This window comes from Merops nubicus, unplaced genomic scaffold, assembly GCF_000691845.1.
Source record: "Merops nubicus isolate BGI_N331 unplaced genomic scaffold, ASM69184v1 scaffold2111, whole genome shotgun sequence".
Classification (NCBI taxonomy): Eukaryota; Metazoa; Chordata; class Aves; order Coraciiformes; family Meropidae; genus Merops; species Merops nubicus.
The window spans coordinates 38,399-53,313 of NW_008588803.1; the positions used below are offsets into that span (position 1 = coordinate 38,399).

Here is a 14,915-nt window from a genome sequence, read left to right on the forward strand (position 1 = left end):
AGCAGTAACCTTCAGAAATAGTTTCCCTGGCTAAACACAGCAGGGAGACAAGTAGGAACACAGGGAAGATGGTTGTGGAAGCCCAGGAGATGGTCCTCTGCATCTTCTGCCACTGAACCAGAGACCCGCAGCATCCTTGTTTGCTGTCTGGTGTTTTCTCTCAGCACTGAGTTTACCTTACCCTGGCTTTAGGAAATGACAAGGAAATCTTTTTCCAGTGTCAGTGGACAACAAGCACTGGCTGGTAAGTGGTGGAGCTCAACGTGACAAGTGGGATAAGAGGTGCCTGGCAGCCCTGTGAGGCCAAGGCTTTCAGTGAGCTGTGTTATGTGCTCCTGCCTGGTCACATACTCCATGGATATGCTCATGAAATGATCCATTCTCATAAAACACAGTTGCTGAAATCCAGAAGTGCTTTTTTTTTTAAGTGACTCCTTTCTTTAGTTTGTTTTTTAAAGGGGAAGCTGAAAATGTGGCTCCCTTCTCAGCCTTGCTTTTGGTGTTGGGAGGAATAAAAGGAGACAATCACTATCATGAGCCCTGCAGGCTGGGTCAGGCTCTGCTGACATGGGTCAAGACTTTCTTGTGAGTCTGTACTCAGAGGTTTGTTAAAATTCAACAAATTCATGTTTGATATTGAGGTTTTTCCCACTGGATTTTAATATACTTAACAGAAGTCCAGACTGATGCTCCCCATAGGATTGGTCCTTAGCATGGGCTTAGTGTTATTTAGCCACACTTAAGCTGTTGCTACTCAAAGGCAGAAATCTTGTGTTTCTTTTCCAAAGAGCTGTAAATATTGAAGAGGTGGTTCTGGAGAAAGAGCTTGAAAAGAACAAAGGGGGGAGGGCACTTAAGGAAATAAAAGGGATTTTTAACATCATTACATGGCTGCCTTTCAGAGACACCTCTGAGGGCTTCCTACAGTTATCACAGAGCCCTTTCCCTTGGTATAGGGAGGACTGACCTTTTTTTCCCCTCTCTTTTAGCATCCTGAGTGTTTGCCACATAGACAGTGAGGGTTTCCACAGCAAAGGTTTCTGCATTTGCTGTTGGAGGACACGAGAGCAGACAGAGCAGCTGAGTGCTGCAGCAGAAAGGCTGGTGACCTCTCCCTGCTCCCCTTGCTCTGGGTGGATGCTGTGTTGTGACAGCTGAGGATGAGGAGGGCAGTTTGGAGGCTGTGTGAACATCTCCTGGAAGCCCAAGGCTGGGCTTTTGTAGCATCTCCTAGCTTGCAGTATTGCAAGTCCTCAGCCTGGCTGGAGGGGCAGAAAGGAAAATGCAGCCAGGCTGTTGAGTCTCATCTCTTCAACCCTTACACCACAGAGCTGAGCTGCTTAGAGGTAAAATCTCTTTACCCATAACCATCACTCTGATCCAGACCCAGTGTTGGCATTGTGTTTTTCTTGTACCTCCTCTTTACCTGGACAAACTCTGCTCCTCAGATGGCTTTCCCTTTAAGGAGGGGAGGGTGTGACATTATTTAAAGTGACCCAGCTGTTGTATGGGCAGGATTGAAAGCCAGCAGTTGTTTCCACACCACAGCCTGGTCCCATGCAAATGCTCTTTCTCATAAAGCAACCCAACAGAAAGAAGAGTGGTGAAGAACAGCCAACCTGCAGAGGCTTGTTAGGGAGATCACCTGTGACTCTTCAAATTTAGGGTACCACTGGGCTCCCACTAAAGCTAATACCAGTTTTGCACAGGACTCAGTGAGTGGAGGATCAGAGACAAAATATGGCATCAGGCAGCTGTGAACAGGTCCAGAGCAGGAGGATTTGGTTCCTCTGGAAGAAGGAAAGTCTCCATGTGGGAGCAACAGGCTGTAGGACCCTCCTTGTTCTGCTGTTTTGAGTACAAGCATCCTTAGAGCACACTCCCCTCAACTGCAAATGAAGACTTTATTAAAAACATAAAGCTGTGATTCAATTAGTGTAAATCTCTGTTTTTCAAAGCACAGGGTGATCTTTCTGTTGCTAATAAATGCTGACAGCACTGCCAAGTGTTGAACCACGGCGTGCTTCAAAAGATAGATCCAGAGACTGTGTGGCTATTTAAATTCAGTGGGAGTTTGCAGGAGGTCCAGCTGTTTCATGTCACTGGGTAGAGCTAGGCTGCAGTGTGCTACCTGATAAAGTAATTATTTCATGTTTTCCAGGAAAGAAAAGGGGGGGGTGGGGAAATCATCCTAATAGAATCCCCCTGGAATTTTTTTCTCTGTTTTTCAAGGTGAAGCTCCTTGATGTTGCAGGCCTTGAACTTGTGAAAATTAAACCATTCTCCTCTTCTTATTCTTTTTCCCTCAGGAAGAGATCTGTCCTAGAGTGGAAGGTGAAGGCACTCAGTCCTGCCTCTGGGCTTCAGCAGTCAACGTCAGAGACAAGTACATTTATGTGACCCAGCCTAAGCAGAACAGAGTCATGATCATTGATATCCAGACCCAGAAGGCCATACAGGTACTTACAAGGGGCACACTTTATCCTGTGATGGCAGAAGGCTTTAATATGGGACCAAAAAAAATAGATCTTTGCCCAGTGGATCTGCTGATGGCACTAAAAGGTTGGACCTGTGTTGCTTTCACCCATGGGGTCACACTGCTTGTAACCTCACTGGTAGGATAAAACTCCTTTGCAGGCTGTTTGTCATCACCTCAGGGCTCCATCTGCAGCCAGGCTCACAGCCAGCGTGGTAAAATAATGCTAGAACCAATTTCTGGCTTAGCTTATTGGGCCACTGCCTGACCTTGGGTTACAAGCAGAATGGGCAAATGAACTGGTGGGGGTATAATTCAAGCAGAAATTGGCCCCTGATCTCCTGGCTGTGAGTAACAGCAGAAGATGGAGAGATGTGGAGCTGGAAAAGGGCATCGAGCAGCCAGATTTTTCTAGTGCTGGTGCTGCTGCCCCAGTGGATTTGAATAGTGCAAAGCTGTGCAGAGGGGTGTGACAGAGGTATGTGGGAATGTCTGCAGTGGATTATCCAATACTCACCATGTGCTTTTGGGTCACTGTGTAAATACTGATCTCTGTTCTCTTTAAGTCCTTGGATGTTGACCCGTTGCCAACCAAATTACATTATGACAAGTCCCACGACCAAGTGTGGGTGCTTAGCTGGGGTGACATGCACAAGTCCTCACCAAGCCTGCAGGTAAGTCCTTCTGTGCCTGAGCCTTTGCCCTTCCTTGGCTTGGCACCATCAGTAGCAAGCTGGTGGCTGGTTGGTTGCAGGTAATTAACAGCATTTAATGGTCTGGATATAAAGCTGCTCGTTCATTTGCATATCTAGTGTGGTTTATTCATCCCTCTTCTGTCCATCCTCACATATTTTTCCTGCTGTTTAATTTGGTTTTGAGCAATGACTGTGCCATAGGCTGGCAGCAGGGCTGCTTTGTTGCCAAGCTCTGTTTTGTTTTAAGGCTGATGATGGAGCCAAGCAGCAAGGGCTGGCAGCTGATGGGGAGCAGGACGAGCCTGCCATGCTCCCAGTCATTTGTGCAGCCTGCCTGAGCTTTTTAACTTGATTGAGGTCTAAAAGAAGTGGGTACCAAGCAGCTGCAAAGAGCATCCTTTCTGCATGGAGATCTCCTCCTCTTTGGACTATTGGTGGTGTTTCATCAGAGCTGCAACTCAGGCTGAGGGGCACGTTCAAGGATAAGCCTGAGGCAGGGACTGTGTGTCTTCACTGCAGAGCTGCAGCACACCCTTCTCAGATATTATGATAACCTGCAAATTTTTCTGTCTGCAAAGAATCATCTAAAAGAAGCATTAAAAGGTGACTGGATTGTACAGTGCCTCAAGATTGGTGAGGAGATTTAGATGAGATAGAAGGAAGATATTATTTCATGCTAAGGGTGGTGAGCCCCTGGCCCAGGCTGCCCAGAGAGGTGGTCACTGCCCCATCCCTGGAACCATCCCAGGGGAGGTTGGACCAAAGTCTGAGCACCCTGCTCTAGCTGCAGATGTCCCTGCTCAGTGCAGAGGGTTGGGTGAGATGACCTTGGAAGGTCCCTTCAACCCAAAACATTCTGTGATTCTATGATAATGTGGTAGAATTGATCCTTTCATATTAAAATGCAGGAAAGAGCTCTCTAGGGCATGAAGGAAGAATAAACAGAAAAAGTCAAATCTCAGGGACAAATTCTGTTACTTGGTATCTGTAACTGCACTGGAGGGGTGCCAGTGAGGTCCCTGGAGCTGCTCCACACTCAGCACCATCAGTCCCACACTGATATTGGGCTCTCTGGGGTGCACTAATGCACAGAGGCTTGGACAAACAAACTTGCTTCTGTTTTTGGATTGCCCTGGAGGATCCATTCCTTTGTTAGTGGTACAGAAACACTAAGTGCAGGCATCTAGTTGGGTGTTTTACTGCTGCCCTGTGTCACAGAGTTGACACCAGAGCTGATTTGATCTATCCAGGCATGGTCTTCTCTTGTAGTTATTTTCTGGCACTGGCTGCCCAACCTTTCTGGAAAGGTGTAATGTGAATAGTCCTTCTACCAAAAGCCTTGGCTTCTAAGTCTACATTAAAGCATTCCCCAGCAGGCAGAGAAGAAGAGTGGCTGTGCTTTCTGACCTAAAAACCTATAAATTTGGAGGCTGGGTTAGTCCTGGGGTTTCCCAAGGAAAGGTTTCCCTTTCCATCCCCACCAGCCACATGCTCCATGGGAGAGCCTGCAGGCTTTCATCATAGAGAATGGGCCAGCAGCTCAACGTGGGTGTTCTCAGGAGGACAGCAGGAACAAATAAAGGAAGGTTTCTGAGGTGGTGCCACCAGCTTGACTCTCCTGGGGATGAGCAGGTTCCTGTCCAGGCTATAAGGAGACAAAATGGGCTCTCTTTACCCTTTCTGACTTAATTTCTTCCATCCAGCTGTGAGAGGTTTCTGTAATTAAAGGAGAGGTGGCACGAGCGTGGGATTATGAAGAGGAACACACCATCTGCACAGTTGGAAACTTGTTCTAAAGCTCCAGCTCTCAGAGGGTCCTTTTTTGTTATCTTTATGAAGTGCAGTTGCACATGGAGGGGATGAGATTAGCATCAGCACAGCTTTGCTTTTTTCCAACCTTCTTCCCCCAAAGGTGGGGGGTGACTAATTTAGCACAGTTCATTCTTTAAACCTGTAGTGGCCAGTTGCAGACATGCAATAAAATGCCTTTTTTTTTTGTTTAACAAAGATGCTGCTGCAGAGGTTGATCTAAATTTCCACTTGTTCTTGGGAAGTCAGGGATTTGTAAAGAGCTTGAGCAGCCCACTAATGGGATGCTGTTGTTTAGCCATTACTGGCTTGTGGGAAGCAAATGCCTGGCCTCAGGAAAGCACTGTGCAAGAGTGGGCATCTTTCTTCAGCAATCTAATTGGAAGAAATCTAAATGGCATGACCAGAACAGCTGTCTGAGCTAAACCTGGTAGGGTTTTAGCATTTCCTTAATGAATTACAGAGCTATGGATTCAAAGCAACTGCTATGGCACATTAGAGAGGCAGAAGTTGCTAATGAGTGGACTAAAGTCGTCTCGAACTGAGCAAATAATTTGAGTATTTAACATTTTAATTATGGAAAACTTTAACCTCTCCTTTCTCCCGTGGCTGTGGAGGTGTGTGCAAGGAATGATGAAGGTGTGTGGAGGGGTGGGGGACAGCCAAAGGGTCCCTCTCTGCTCCTCCTTGGATTTTACACCGTGTAGTAGATGGAGGAACAGTTCTTCTCCTTCCAAGTGATAACGGACTGCCAGGAGTTAGTGTTTGATCCTTCAAGCTGGTAAATGATTGCTGTGCATTTAAGGGAGATTAATAAATATGACCATGAATTAAATGTTTATTTTAGACAGTGAGGGATAAATTATTATGGTCCTAGTGTTGCCATACTACTTCAGCTCCTGCATGACTGCTCTTCCTCGAGATAGAAACACCTTATGAAAGTCATGTACTTGCCTTACAAATGTCAAGCCTCAAGTACTATTTATTAGCACACCTTTTTCAAGACAGCTACACCAAACAGTATTTTGAAGTCATTAATCTGTTTGAGTCTACTGCATGCCTGGGAAAAGCCACTCAGTGCTGTGCATGACTCTGGTCTGTATTTACCTTTCTGCCTTACTCACTGCCCTTCCTGTACTCACCCTCGTGTGTATTTGTTGTAGGTAATACCAGAGGCAAGCACAGGGGAGGATCAGCACGTTATCCACACACCCTTTGAAGGAGTGGATGATTTTTTTATACCACCTACAAACCTTATTATTAATCACGTTAGGTAAGAAATGATCTTGGGGAGTAGCAGCAGTGACCAAGCTGCTCCCTTCTGGAGGGTTACAGCACTTTACAGGTGGGAATCATAGCATCACTGTGGAAATGAAATGATTTCATGATCAAGCTAACCACTCTTATCCCCATTTCCATATGTCAAATGGAGAAATGGTTGAGGAAGTTACCAATAGTTATTCAGGGAATTGGTGAAACAGCAAGAAACAAAGCTGGACTTCCTTGCCTCCTTGCAGCACAGTGTGTCATGCTGCCTGGCATGCTTGTGCAGGGGACTGGATGGCCAGAAAGTTGCCTTCCCTGCCTCAAAATAGCTTTATGGATCTGGGCAGAAACATATGTCCACGATTTATTGCCTGAAGGGGTTAAAGTTTATTCTGCCTGAAGCATAAAGCATGGTCCTTCCACATAGTCCCAGCTTGTTCAGATATAGGACAAAGTCTAGAGTTTGAGCAGAAAGATTCTGCTGTGCCCTACAGAAACCTCTCTGATCCATCAATTTTTGAATGTGAATGTGATTTAGCAGTTAATGAGATTGTGTAACTAACACACTAACAACTTGGAGTAATACTGGCTGCTTCCCAGCAGGCTCAGGAAGCCTCCCATTAGCATTACCAAAACTGATGATAACTGCAGAGCGATTTATACTGTTCTTACCATGATATAACATAGCAACTGTTTAACCATCTTCTGTCCCCAGTATAGTTTATCTAAGTTAAACACTCCAAAACTCATACTATAACCCCTTACATTAATCTTAGGCTCCTGGCAGCAAGCACTGTGGACAGGAGGGTCACACTTAAATAATTACATGTTGAATCTGATCCAAAATAAAGAACTTTGCTTCCTGCAACACAAAACAATGAGACATAAATTCATGGCTGTTATTCCTAATTTTTTCCCTACCTCATTTTTCCAATTTCCTTTCAGAATACCATTAGGACAAATAGCAGTGGCAGGAGGTAGGATGTTAAAGCCTGAGCTGAGAAGGTGTGGTCTGGGTTCACAGACAGGAAGGTGGAACAATTACACTTCTCTCTTTTTTTTTTTTGGTTGTTTTATTGTCTTTCTGCTTCATTGTGATTAATGGGCTGTGCACAGATGATCTTCCATAAGCAATATTAAATGTAGATAATTGTCTGTAGCCTTCCATGTGCAAAGCAGAGGACGTTGTGCCTAATTTCCTATTTCATTTGTTCAGGGCCAGATCTTGGTCCATTCCCTCTCACCCTCAGCACAGAAAAATAATTGCTCACCGTCTAATGACTCTCCCTGAGATCATGTTCTAAATTCTCCACTCAGAAACAATAAATGGCAGGACCAGCCTTTCCCAGGGAGGTGAATATTTCAGCAATCTCTTCCCTGAGCCAAAAAATATTTGTATGCAAATGTCCCTGTGTATGTATTTCAGCTGCCTGTGATTTCAGATGGCTATCTAGGAATGTCTCCATTTTTATTAATGCCCAGGGTAGATTGTTGTCTGTGAAACACCCTCCCAAGTGGAAGGTTTTCTTTGAGATTTCAGATCCCAGCTTTCCTGCAAGCCCTGCTTCTCTTCTGCAGCTCTGTGCACATAAAACACATCCTGACCCACTTTTTACAATTAAAAGTTTACCATAAGAACCATTTTTTTAACTTCTTCAGGCATTTGGCTGTGTATTGAGGAAGTCTTGGGGAAAAAAAATACTCTAAGGGAAGTGTTTTTGAACGTGTGCTTCAGATGCATTCATCCAGGAGAAATACAAGTGTCAGATCCAATTTCCCCCCACGCAGCACGCTACGAATCTCCACGGCAGAGATTTCCTGAAGTCTCTAATGGGTGTGAATATAATGGGAAAATGAAAGGCTTAGCCCAGTGATTTTCATGGCATCATCCACTACATTGGCTCCTTCTTTAGAAGTGAAATGATTGCTCGGTGTCTCATTGACAGGTGGATTAAAAATAAAGAAATAAACCCAGTGTTTTAAGCAAAATACACATTACCTGCACGTTGTCCTCTACGTTTCACAGAACATTTTTACATCCTTTGAGGAATAAATGCAAAACTAGGCACTGGGCTGGTTTCCTTCTGTCTGCATTGAATGGATGAAAAAATACTGGATGTAAAATTAGTTTTCAAGTCGGTATCAGTGACCTGTGAATCCAGAGGAACACAAACAGGCTGTTTCTAAGGGCTCCCTCTCAAATTAAGCAGAAACCTTTCCTGGCTATTCTTGACCTTTCCTTGTCTCCAGCAAAGGTCAGATGCGCTGCAGCAGATTTCTTTTACAGAACATTTATTCTCTGCTCTGCTGCTGCCTGCCCTCTCTTGAGACAGAACACAAAGACTCCTTTTCTTCATAACCCAGCTGCTTGTGTTCCTTGAGAAATGTTTTACACCTTCCCTGGACAAAGTCTGCTCCACACCTCAGCCTCGCCAGCTCCAGCAGCTGTCCCTGAGCACCACGGGGAGCCAACACACATCCCAGCTACCCTCTGAGGCTTTAAGAGATGAGGTTGGACGTGGTCTTCATTCAGTGGTTACACATGTAGCTCTAAGCTGCTCTCTGGCCCCAGCCTGGCAGGGATAGGCTTTATTCTGAGCAGTTTTCTATTCTGGGTGTGAAGAAGTCTTAAGTGTTCATTGGATTACACCCCTCTAGAGGCAAACCAGGTTAAATATAAAACTGGTCAACAGCAGCCTACAGAACAGCCAAAACCTTGATAGCATTCCTGTTGTAAGTTGGTCTTCCTGATAAAAGGCTTCTGTTCTTGGAGATGGTACTCAGACCCAAGCACATATTCAGGCTTCCAGGATCAGGGTGATGGGATTCATTTTAACCAAAATATAGACCCCCTTTTAGCACCCTTGAGAAGCACAAAACCCAGAGGGATTTCTTAGGGGAAAGGAGACAGCGTCGTTGCCCACGCTTCCAAAACCACCCAGCCTGGAGCTTCCCAGTGCTGCTGACTTTTGTCTTGTCCCACCCTGTCTCCAGAGATGACTCCAGTGTCACGTTTTCCCTTCCAGGTTCGGCTTCCTCTTTAACAAATCCCAACCTGCAGTGTACAAAATCGACCTGGAAACCGTGACCCCCATCAAGACCATCAGCTTCAAGGACCATAGCTGTGTCCCTCAGGCCATGGCATACACCCACCTGGGGGGTTACTTCTTCGTCCAGTGTAGGAGGAAGAGGTTGGGGGCCGAGTCCCCCCAGCTCATCATTGACAGCGTCACCGATGCCATCATCGGCCCCAACGGCGCCGTGTCGGGCACCCCTTACACCTCCCCAGATGGACGCTACTTGGTCAGCGTGGATGAAGCCAGGGGCAGGATCCAAGTCCAGGCTCTAACTGTCCGAGGGGAAATCGAGTTGATGTATGACTTACAAACAAACATCCACGTATCTGATCTGACATTTCAACCCTCTTTCACCGAAGGCAATCAGTACTATATATACGCCACGTCACATTTGCAAACAGATGTGCTGTTTGTAGAGCTGTCAACGGGGAAAATGAATGTACTGAAGAATTTAAAGGACCCTCTCCCATCCAAAGACTGGCCCTGGAGCAGCTACAACAGAATCGTGAAAGACAGTGGGTTGTTTGGACAGTATCTCATGACACCAGCTAAAGATTCATTGTTTGTTATAAACGGGAGGCAAAACACTTTACGCTGTGAGGTTTCAGGTATAAGGAGGGGTAACACAGTGGTCTGGGTGGGAGAGGTATGAAAGGGCAATAGCAGTAGAGCCTTGGGCAGGCAAGGACCAGTTGGACCTTTACACTGCAACAAAGGAGCAGTAGCATTGTATATTTTTACACTGGGGAGGGGGGGAAAAAAAGGAAAAAAAAAAGAAAAACAAACAAAAAAACCCTGTATAGCTTCATGGTACAACACTGGTCTACTTGCAAGTTTTATAATCTAAGGTATGCTCTGCTGGTAGGAAGGGGGTTTGAAGGGGTGTTTTTATTTGGGGGTATGATTTGTGGTTATGAGGAAAACGCTCATAGGGAGCTCATGAGGGAGCGAATATCTCCACGGAGATAGAGTCTAAGCCACGAAACCTAGTGATCCTGTAGAACAAACCAGAGCCTGAGTTGCCATCCTGAGGAGCTTTTGTCTTCAAATTCAAGCCATCAGTTTTCTTTCCTGCATCCCTGGCCCATTAGCAGTGGGGCTGCCCCACGCAGCACGGGGGGACTGCGCCCGCGCTCGTGCCTTTGGGAGGGGGACTAAGCATGAGAGAGCAGTTTTCAACCCTCAGAAACCTGGGAGAGTGATTTAATGAGAGCAGAGCAGCTTCCTCTGCAAGGGTGGCTTTGGGGGAGGGTTCAGGGGTGTGATTTCAGGAGGCACAGCAGAACTAGCAACTGTCAGCTCGCTTTCTTCTGCGCTTCGCTCTGCTCTGGGTGCTCCCGAAGGCAACGTTCTGAATCCCCCCTCTTCCAGTGCACAGTGGTGTGATGGCATCTGAAAAATTGGGCATGAAATATCCAGGCCATGAGAGTGGGGAAAAACCAGCAAACGTTGAGGGGAGGGGCAGAGTTTTGTACAATACTTTGTTGGGAAAGGGGCATCAGGCTTGCAGCAGCCTGTGAGTGCGGTGGGCTTGGGCACAATATGCAAAATCTGCCCTTTGGGGGCAGAGAATTAATTACAGTCATTCCCACAGGAGGCAGCCACACGTCTAGAAATCGTTGGTTTCTCTCATTAAAGAGCAGCACTGAAGCCACTTGGTTCTTCATAAACTAACAGCTACAATGACAGAGGGTATTTTTAATAGAAAGCACTCATTTTCTAGTTACAGCCTTAATTTGCCTGTTTCTTTTCAGGCATCCCAGGAAACAATTTTTCTTTGTGACTTTTTTTTTCTTCCCATTTATAGTACATGTGTTTATAGTCAATTATCTTTTAGTTATGAGGAAAGAGATGCATGTAAGACCAGCTGAGGTACCCTAGGATGCAACAGCTGGCTTTGAGAGATTTCAGCTGAGTTCCCATTAAAACAGAGATCTGTTTGCACATTTGGAAGATATAAAAACTTTTCTAGTTGCTTTTTTTTGCAACTTTTTATCCCCATCTCCACGAAGTAAGCAGGGCACGAGCAGCTGCAGCTCCCAGAGCACTGTGGTTGTTTCCCAAGGCTTCAAGTCACCCATTTCACAGTGCACACACACAGTGGATTTGAAAGGAGGAGGATCTTTGCTTTAAATGTTCAACTTTAACAAGAGTCACATTTTAGCATGGCTGTAGACCTGAAGTCATCGAAACCTTTTTGGTTCTGTAGAGAATACACAAAAATCTGCTCAGACAGCCAAGGAAAGGAGCTGAATCCTATGAATTCATTAAACATGGAGTCCTTGAAGTTGCCCTTGGTCACCCATAGGCTGGACCCTACATCTCTCTTCACTTATGAGCCATAGGGGTTAGGAGAGACTATCCCATCATCACAACACATAGAAACCAGACTGGCATAGCAATGCATGGTGTCCATGATTTTCTACTCATCTGGTTAGGAGACGTCCCCATGTCAAGGAAAGGAGAAGACCAGCTTTGGAAGTACCTTTAAATATGCACAAACTCCTTTCTTGAACAGAACTGTGTCCATACATTGCAGCCATCCTAAATGTGTCACGGCCAAACACTGCTCCTGTGTTACCTTTTATGACTTCTTGGGTATTTTGTTATGCCTAGGGTAAGTTTCCCTGTAGAGAGGTTCATTGTGTCATAGATCAAGCAAATCTTACTTTTTTAAGAATATTAAAAAGGAAAAAAAACAAACAACACAACCCCCTGTATATATTTGTTCAGGTCAATATTCTTGAGGCTGGTTTATATCTAGGCTGTGAAAGATGTGTAACAGACCTCACTTCTCCCTGTTTGTCTCAAGCTATTGGAATAGCCTTCACTTGAAAAATCCCACTTGGCCCTTCCAAAGATGTTCCCTTTCTTCCCTCTTCAGCCCCAGTGCTGGTGATGTGTACTCTAAATTATCCTGATGGTGATTATCTCATACTTAGAAAATGAAGTAGGACTTTTAGATTGTCCACACGACTTGTGAACAGTTCCAGTGACAGTCCCATCTGACATTAAAAGTGCTGCACATTTCTTACTTGGGGTTTATTTTATTTTATGGCACAGAAATTTTATATATCTGCTCCAAAAATGGTTTCAACTCATTTTTGCCTTTCAACTCCATCCAAAAAGAGACTACATTTGGTTTGCAGTTTCTTCCCCACTCCCTTTGTGTCCACCCATTCACAATGAATTCCTTGCCAAGAATTAATCACAGTGGTTAATTAAAATGAATTTAAATGGAATGAATGATCTTTTAGTTAAAACACTCATATATCAGTTGGGTATTCTGACATTAGAATCGTGGAAAAAAATAGTCCCTTGTTGACAATATGACTTTAATCCCAAGGTGGGATGCACTTTCTATTTATCCTTGAGGTTAAGCAGCAGTATAAGTGGAAAAGTATTTCCACAAGTTTTGTTGCAGTGTTTCCCTCACTATTTTCACTTTCTGAGTGAGAGTTTTTACTTAACATCTTTTAACTATGCAGCTCAGTGTCTATCCAGAAACCATCCACTTTTAAATCAGAGAGAAAACTCACGAGTGCCTTCATTTGAAATCTGTGACAATAATTAACATATTTGGAACATTTAATGCTTGGATTATTTTTCTTTTTACCATGGGAAAAGCTCAAGGGAGATCCCAGGAGGTGATTTTGGTGGGCAGGGACAAACCCTGCTGGGTTTGAACACGGCTGTGCCCGTGACACACACGAGTCCTGGTGACCTCTGGACAAGTGCTTATTTACTTGATTTATACCATGATTAGGTCTTAATTACTAGAGGGCCCAGTATTGTGCTAGGTACTGTGTAAAACAGATAAAAAGGCCAAGATGTCAATGCTGTGAGGAGATAACAGCTGATTCCCTGTACAACCCTACAGAGGGTCAACAAAATGAACAAGAAAGTGGAAACTGAGTCTGGGGAGACATCAGAGTTGACAGGGGTGCAGTAACCTGGTTATTCATCAAAAATACAAGTGTGCCATGGTGCCTGTGTGGGGTTTTTTTTTCCCTAGAACTCCCTTTCTCCCTCCCCAATCAAGACTTTAAGTGACTATCCCTGGGGTTACCTGTGTAGCTGTTGCTTCTCTTCATCAAAGCAAACCTGGAAGTGAGATGCTCCACCCCAGGGGTTTCCTATCCTGTGACTTGTCACCCCAGGCTTGGATTGTTTCTAAATACAAGCGTGCCATGGTGCCTGTGTGAGTTTTTTTTCCCCTAGAAGTTCCTTTCTCCCTCCCCAATCAAGACTTGAAGTGACCATCCCTGGGGTTACCTGTGTAGCTGTTGCTTCTCTTCATCAAAGCAAACCTGGAAGTGAGATGCTCCACCCCAGGGGTTTCCTGTCCTGTGACTTGTCACCCCAGGCTTGGATTGTTTCTCCCTGGGAAAACCCAGGGGTAGATCCTGCTTGTTCTAACAAAGAGCATCCCATGAGCTGAGCAGCCAAGCACGGTGAGCCCAGGGATGCAGGGCTCCCATCTGCTAGAGAAAGGCACCTGAAATGTCTCCCTCTTTGGAACAAGAGGGTTGGGTCTTTTTTTCCACCCTGATCTCTAAAAGAATCAAATCATGAGGCTATGAGGATCTTTTTAATGACCCTGGCAACAGAGAGGAGAGAGAGGCAGGCAGAGATCTCACCCCTGCTCACATCTGGATGCCTCCAAAAGGCAAAGGTACTGGTTTGGGGCTGCTCCTGAGCAGTGGGGCTGAGCTGCAGCCCAGGCTGGGGCCGTGTGAGGGTGGGGGCTGCAAATACAGAGCTGCAACCATTCCTTTATCTTCTCATTACATGGAATTGCAGCCCAGAACTGAGCCCCTGGGATGCTGCAGTGCCCCAGCTGCCCAGGACAGTGAGGTGGGATTTGCAGCCTGGAGAAGCAGAGCAGGATGGGCTTACAGTCCTCACTGACAGGACTGGCTGCTAAAGAAGCTCTGTTTGCCTTGGGGTGGGGGTTCTTTTTCCTTCTTGTAGCTGGATTTGTCCCTCATTTAAAGAAATTCCTGGGAAAGGATGAAAATTGATGCTAGTGGTACAGAACTCAAAGGTGAACAAGGCTTTTGGATGTCTCCTCTGAAGTGTGGGAAACATGGGGGATCATTGGGCTTAATTTCCAAATGCTTATAGTTGCAATACAAAAAGCAAGACCCAAAAAAAGTCATTTTTTTAACCACTTCCCAATGCTAACGTAAAAAAAAAGCAAGCCCTACTGTGGTGCTTCTACCCTGCAAATTGCTGTGGCTTAAGGGCTTGTTTGTTTAATTAAGCACCTCAGCACCTAACCCTTGGCAGCCTGTGGGGTCTGTGACACTTGCCCAAAGCCATCAGCTGAAGGCAGTCAGCCCAGCAGGGACAGAATGCCAGCTGCTGGTCAGAGCACTGGGTACTTCCAGAAGTAAAACTCAAATTCCTGGATGAGCAGAGGTTGCTCCCCACGGCTGCGTGGTGCCGTGTGTGGTTTGATGGCCACGTGGCTCCCTGTGCCCAAGCCAAGAGCTTTCCAGTTCCTCCTCAACTTGCAGCAGGAGGGTGTGATGGCAGCAGGCACCTCAGCTGCCCTGTCACACTCATAGAATGGCTGAGGTTGGAAGG

The 14,915-nt window shown here is 45.6% G+C and overlaps 1 protein-coding gene across 1 annotated transcript in view; it reads left to right on the top strand.

Annotated features, from left to right (window-relative positions):
• FSTL4 (follistatin-like 4) overlaps positions 1–10,065 on the top strand; it is a gene marked incomplete at its 5' end in the record, with an annotated part of 39,506 nt that extends 29,441 nt beyond the window's left edge. Inside the window, 4 exons of the mRNA XM_008949358.1 lie at positions 2,310–2,459; positions 3,043–3,150; positions 6,144–6,253; positions 9,273–10,065. Of these exons, the coding sequence (XP_008947606.1) occupies positions 2,310–2,459; positions 3,043–3,150; positions 6,144–6,253; positions 9,273–9,975 (1,071 nt within the window). The remainder of the gene's footprint in view (positions 1–2,309; positions 2,460–3,042; positions 3,151–6,143; positions 6,254–9,272) is intronic.
• Positions 10,066–14,915: the final 4,850 nt, after the last annotated feature.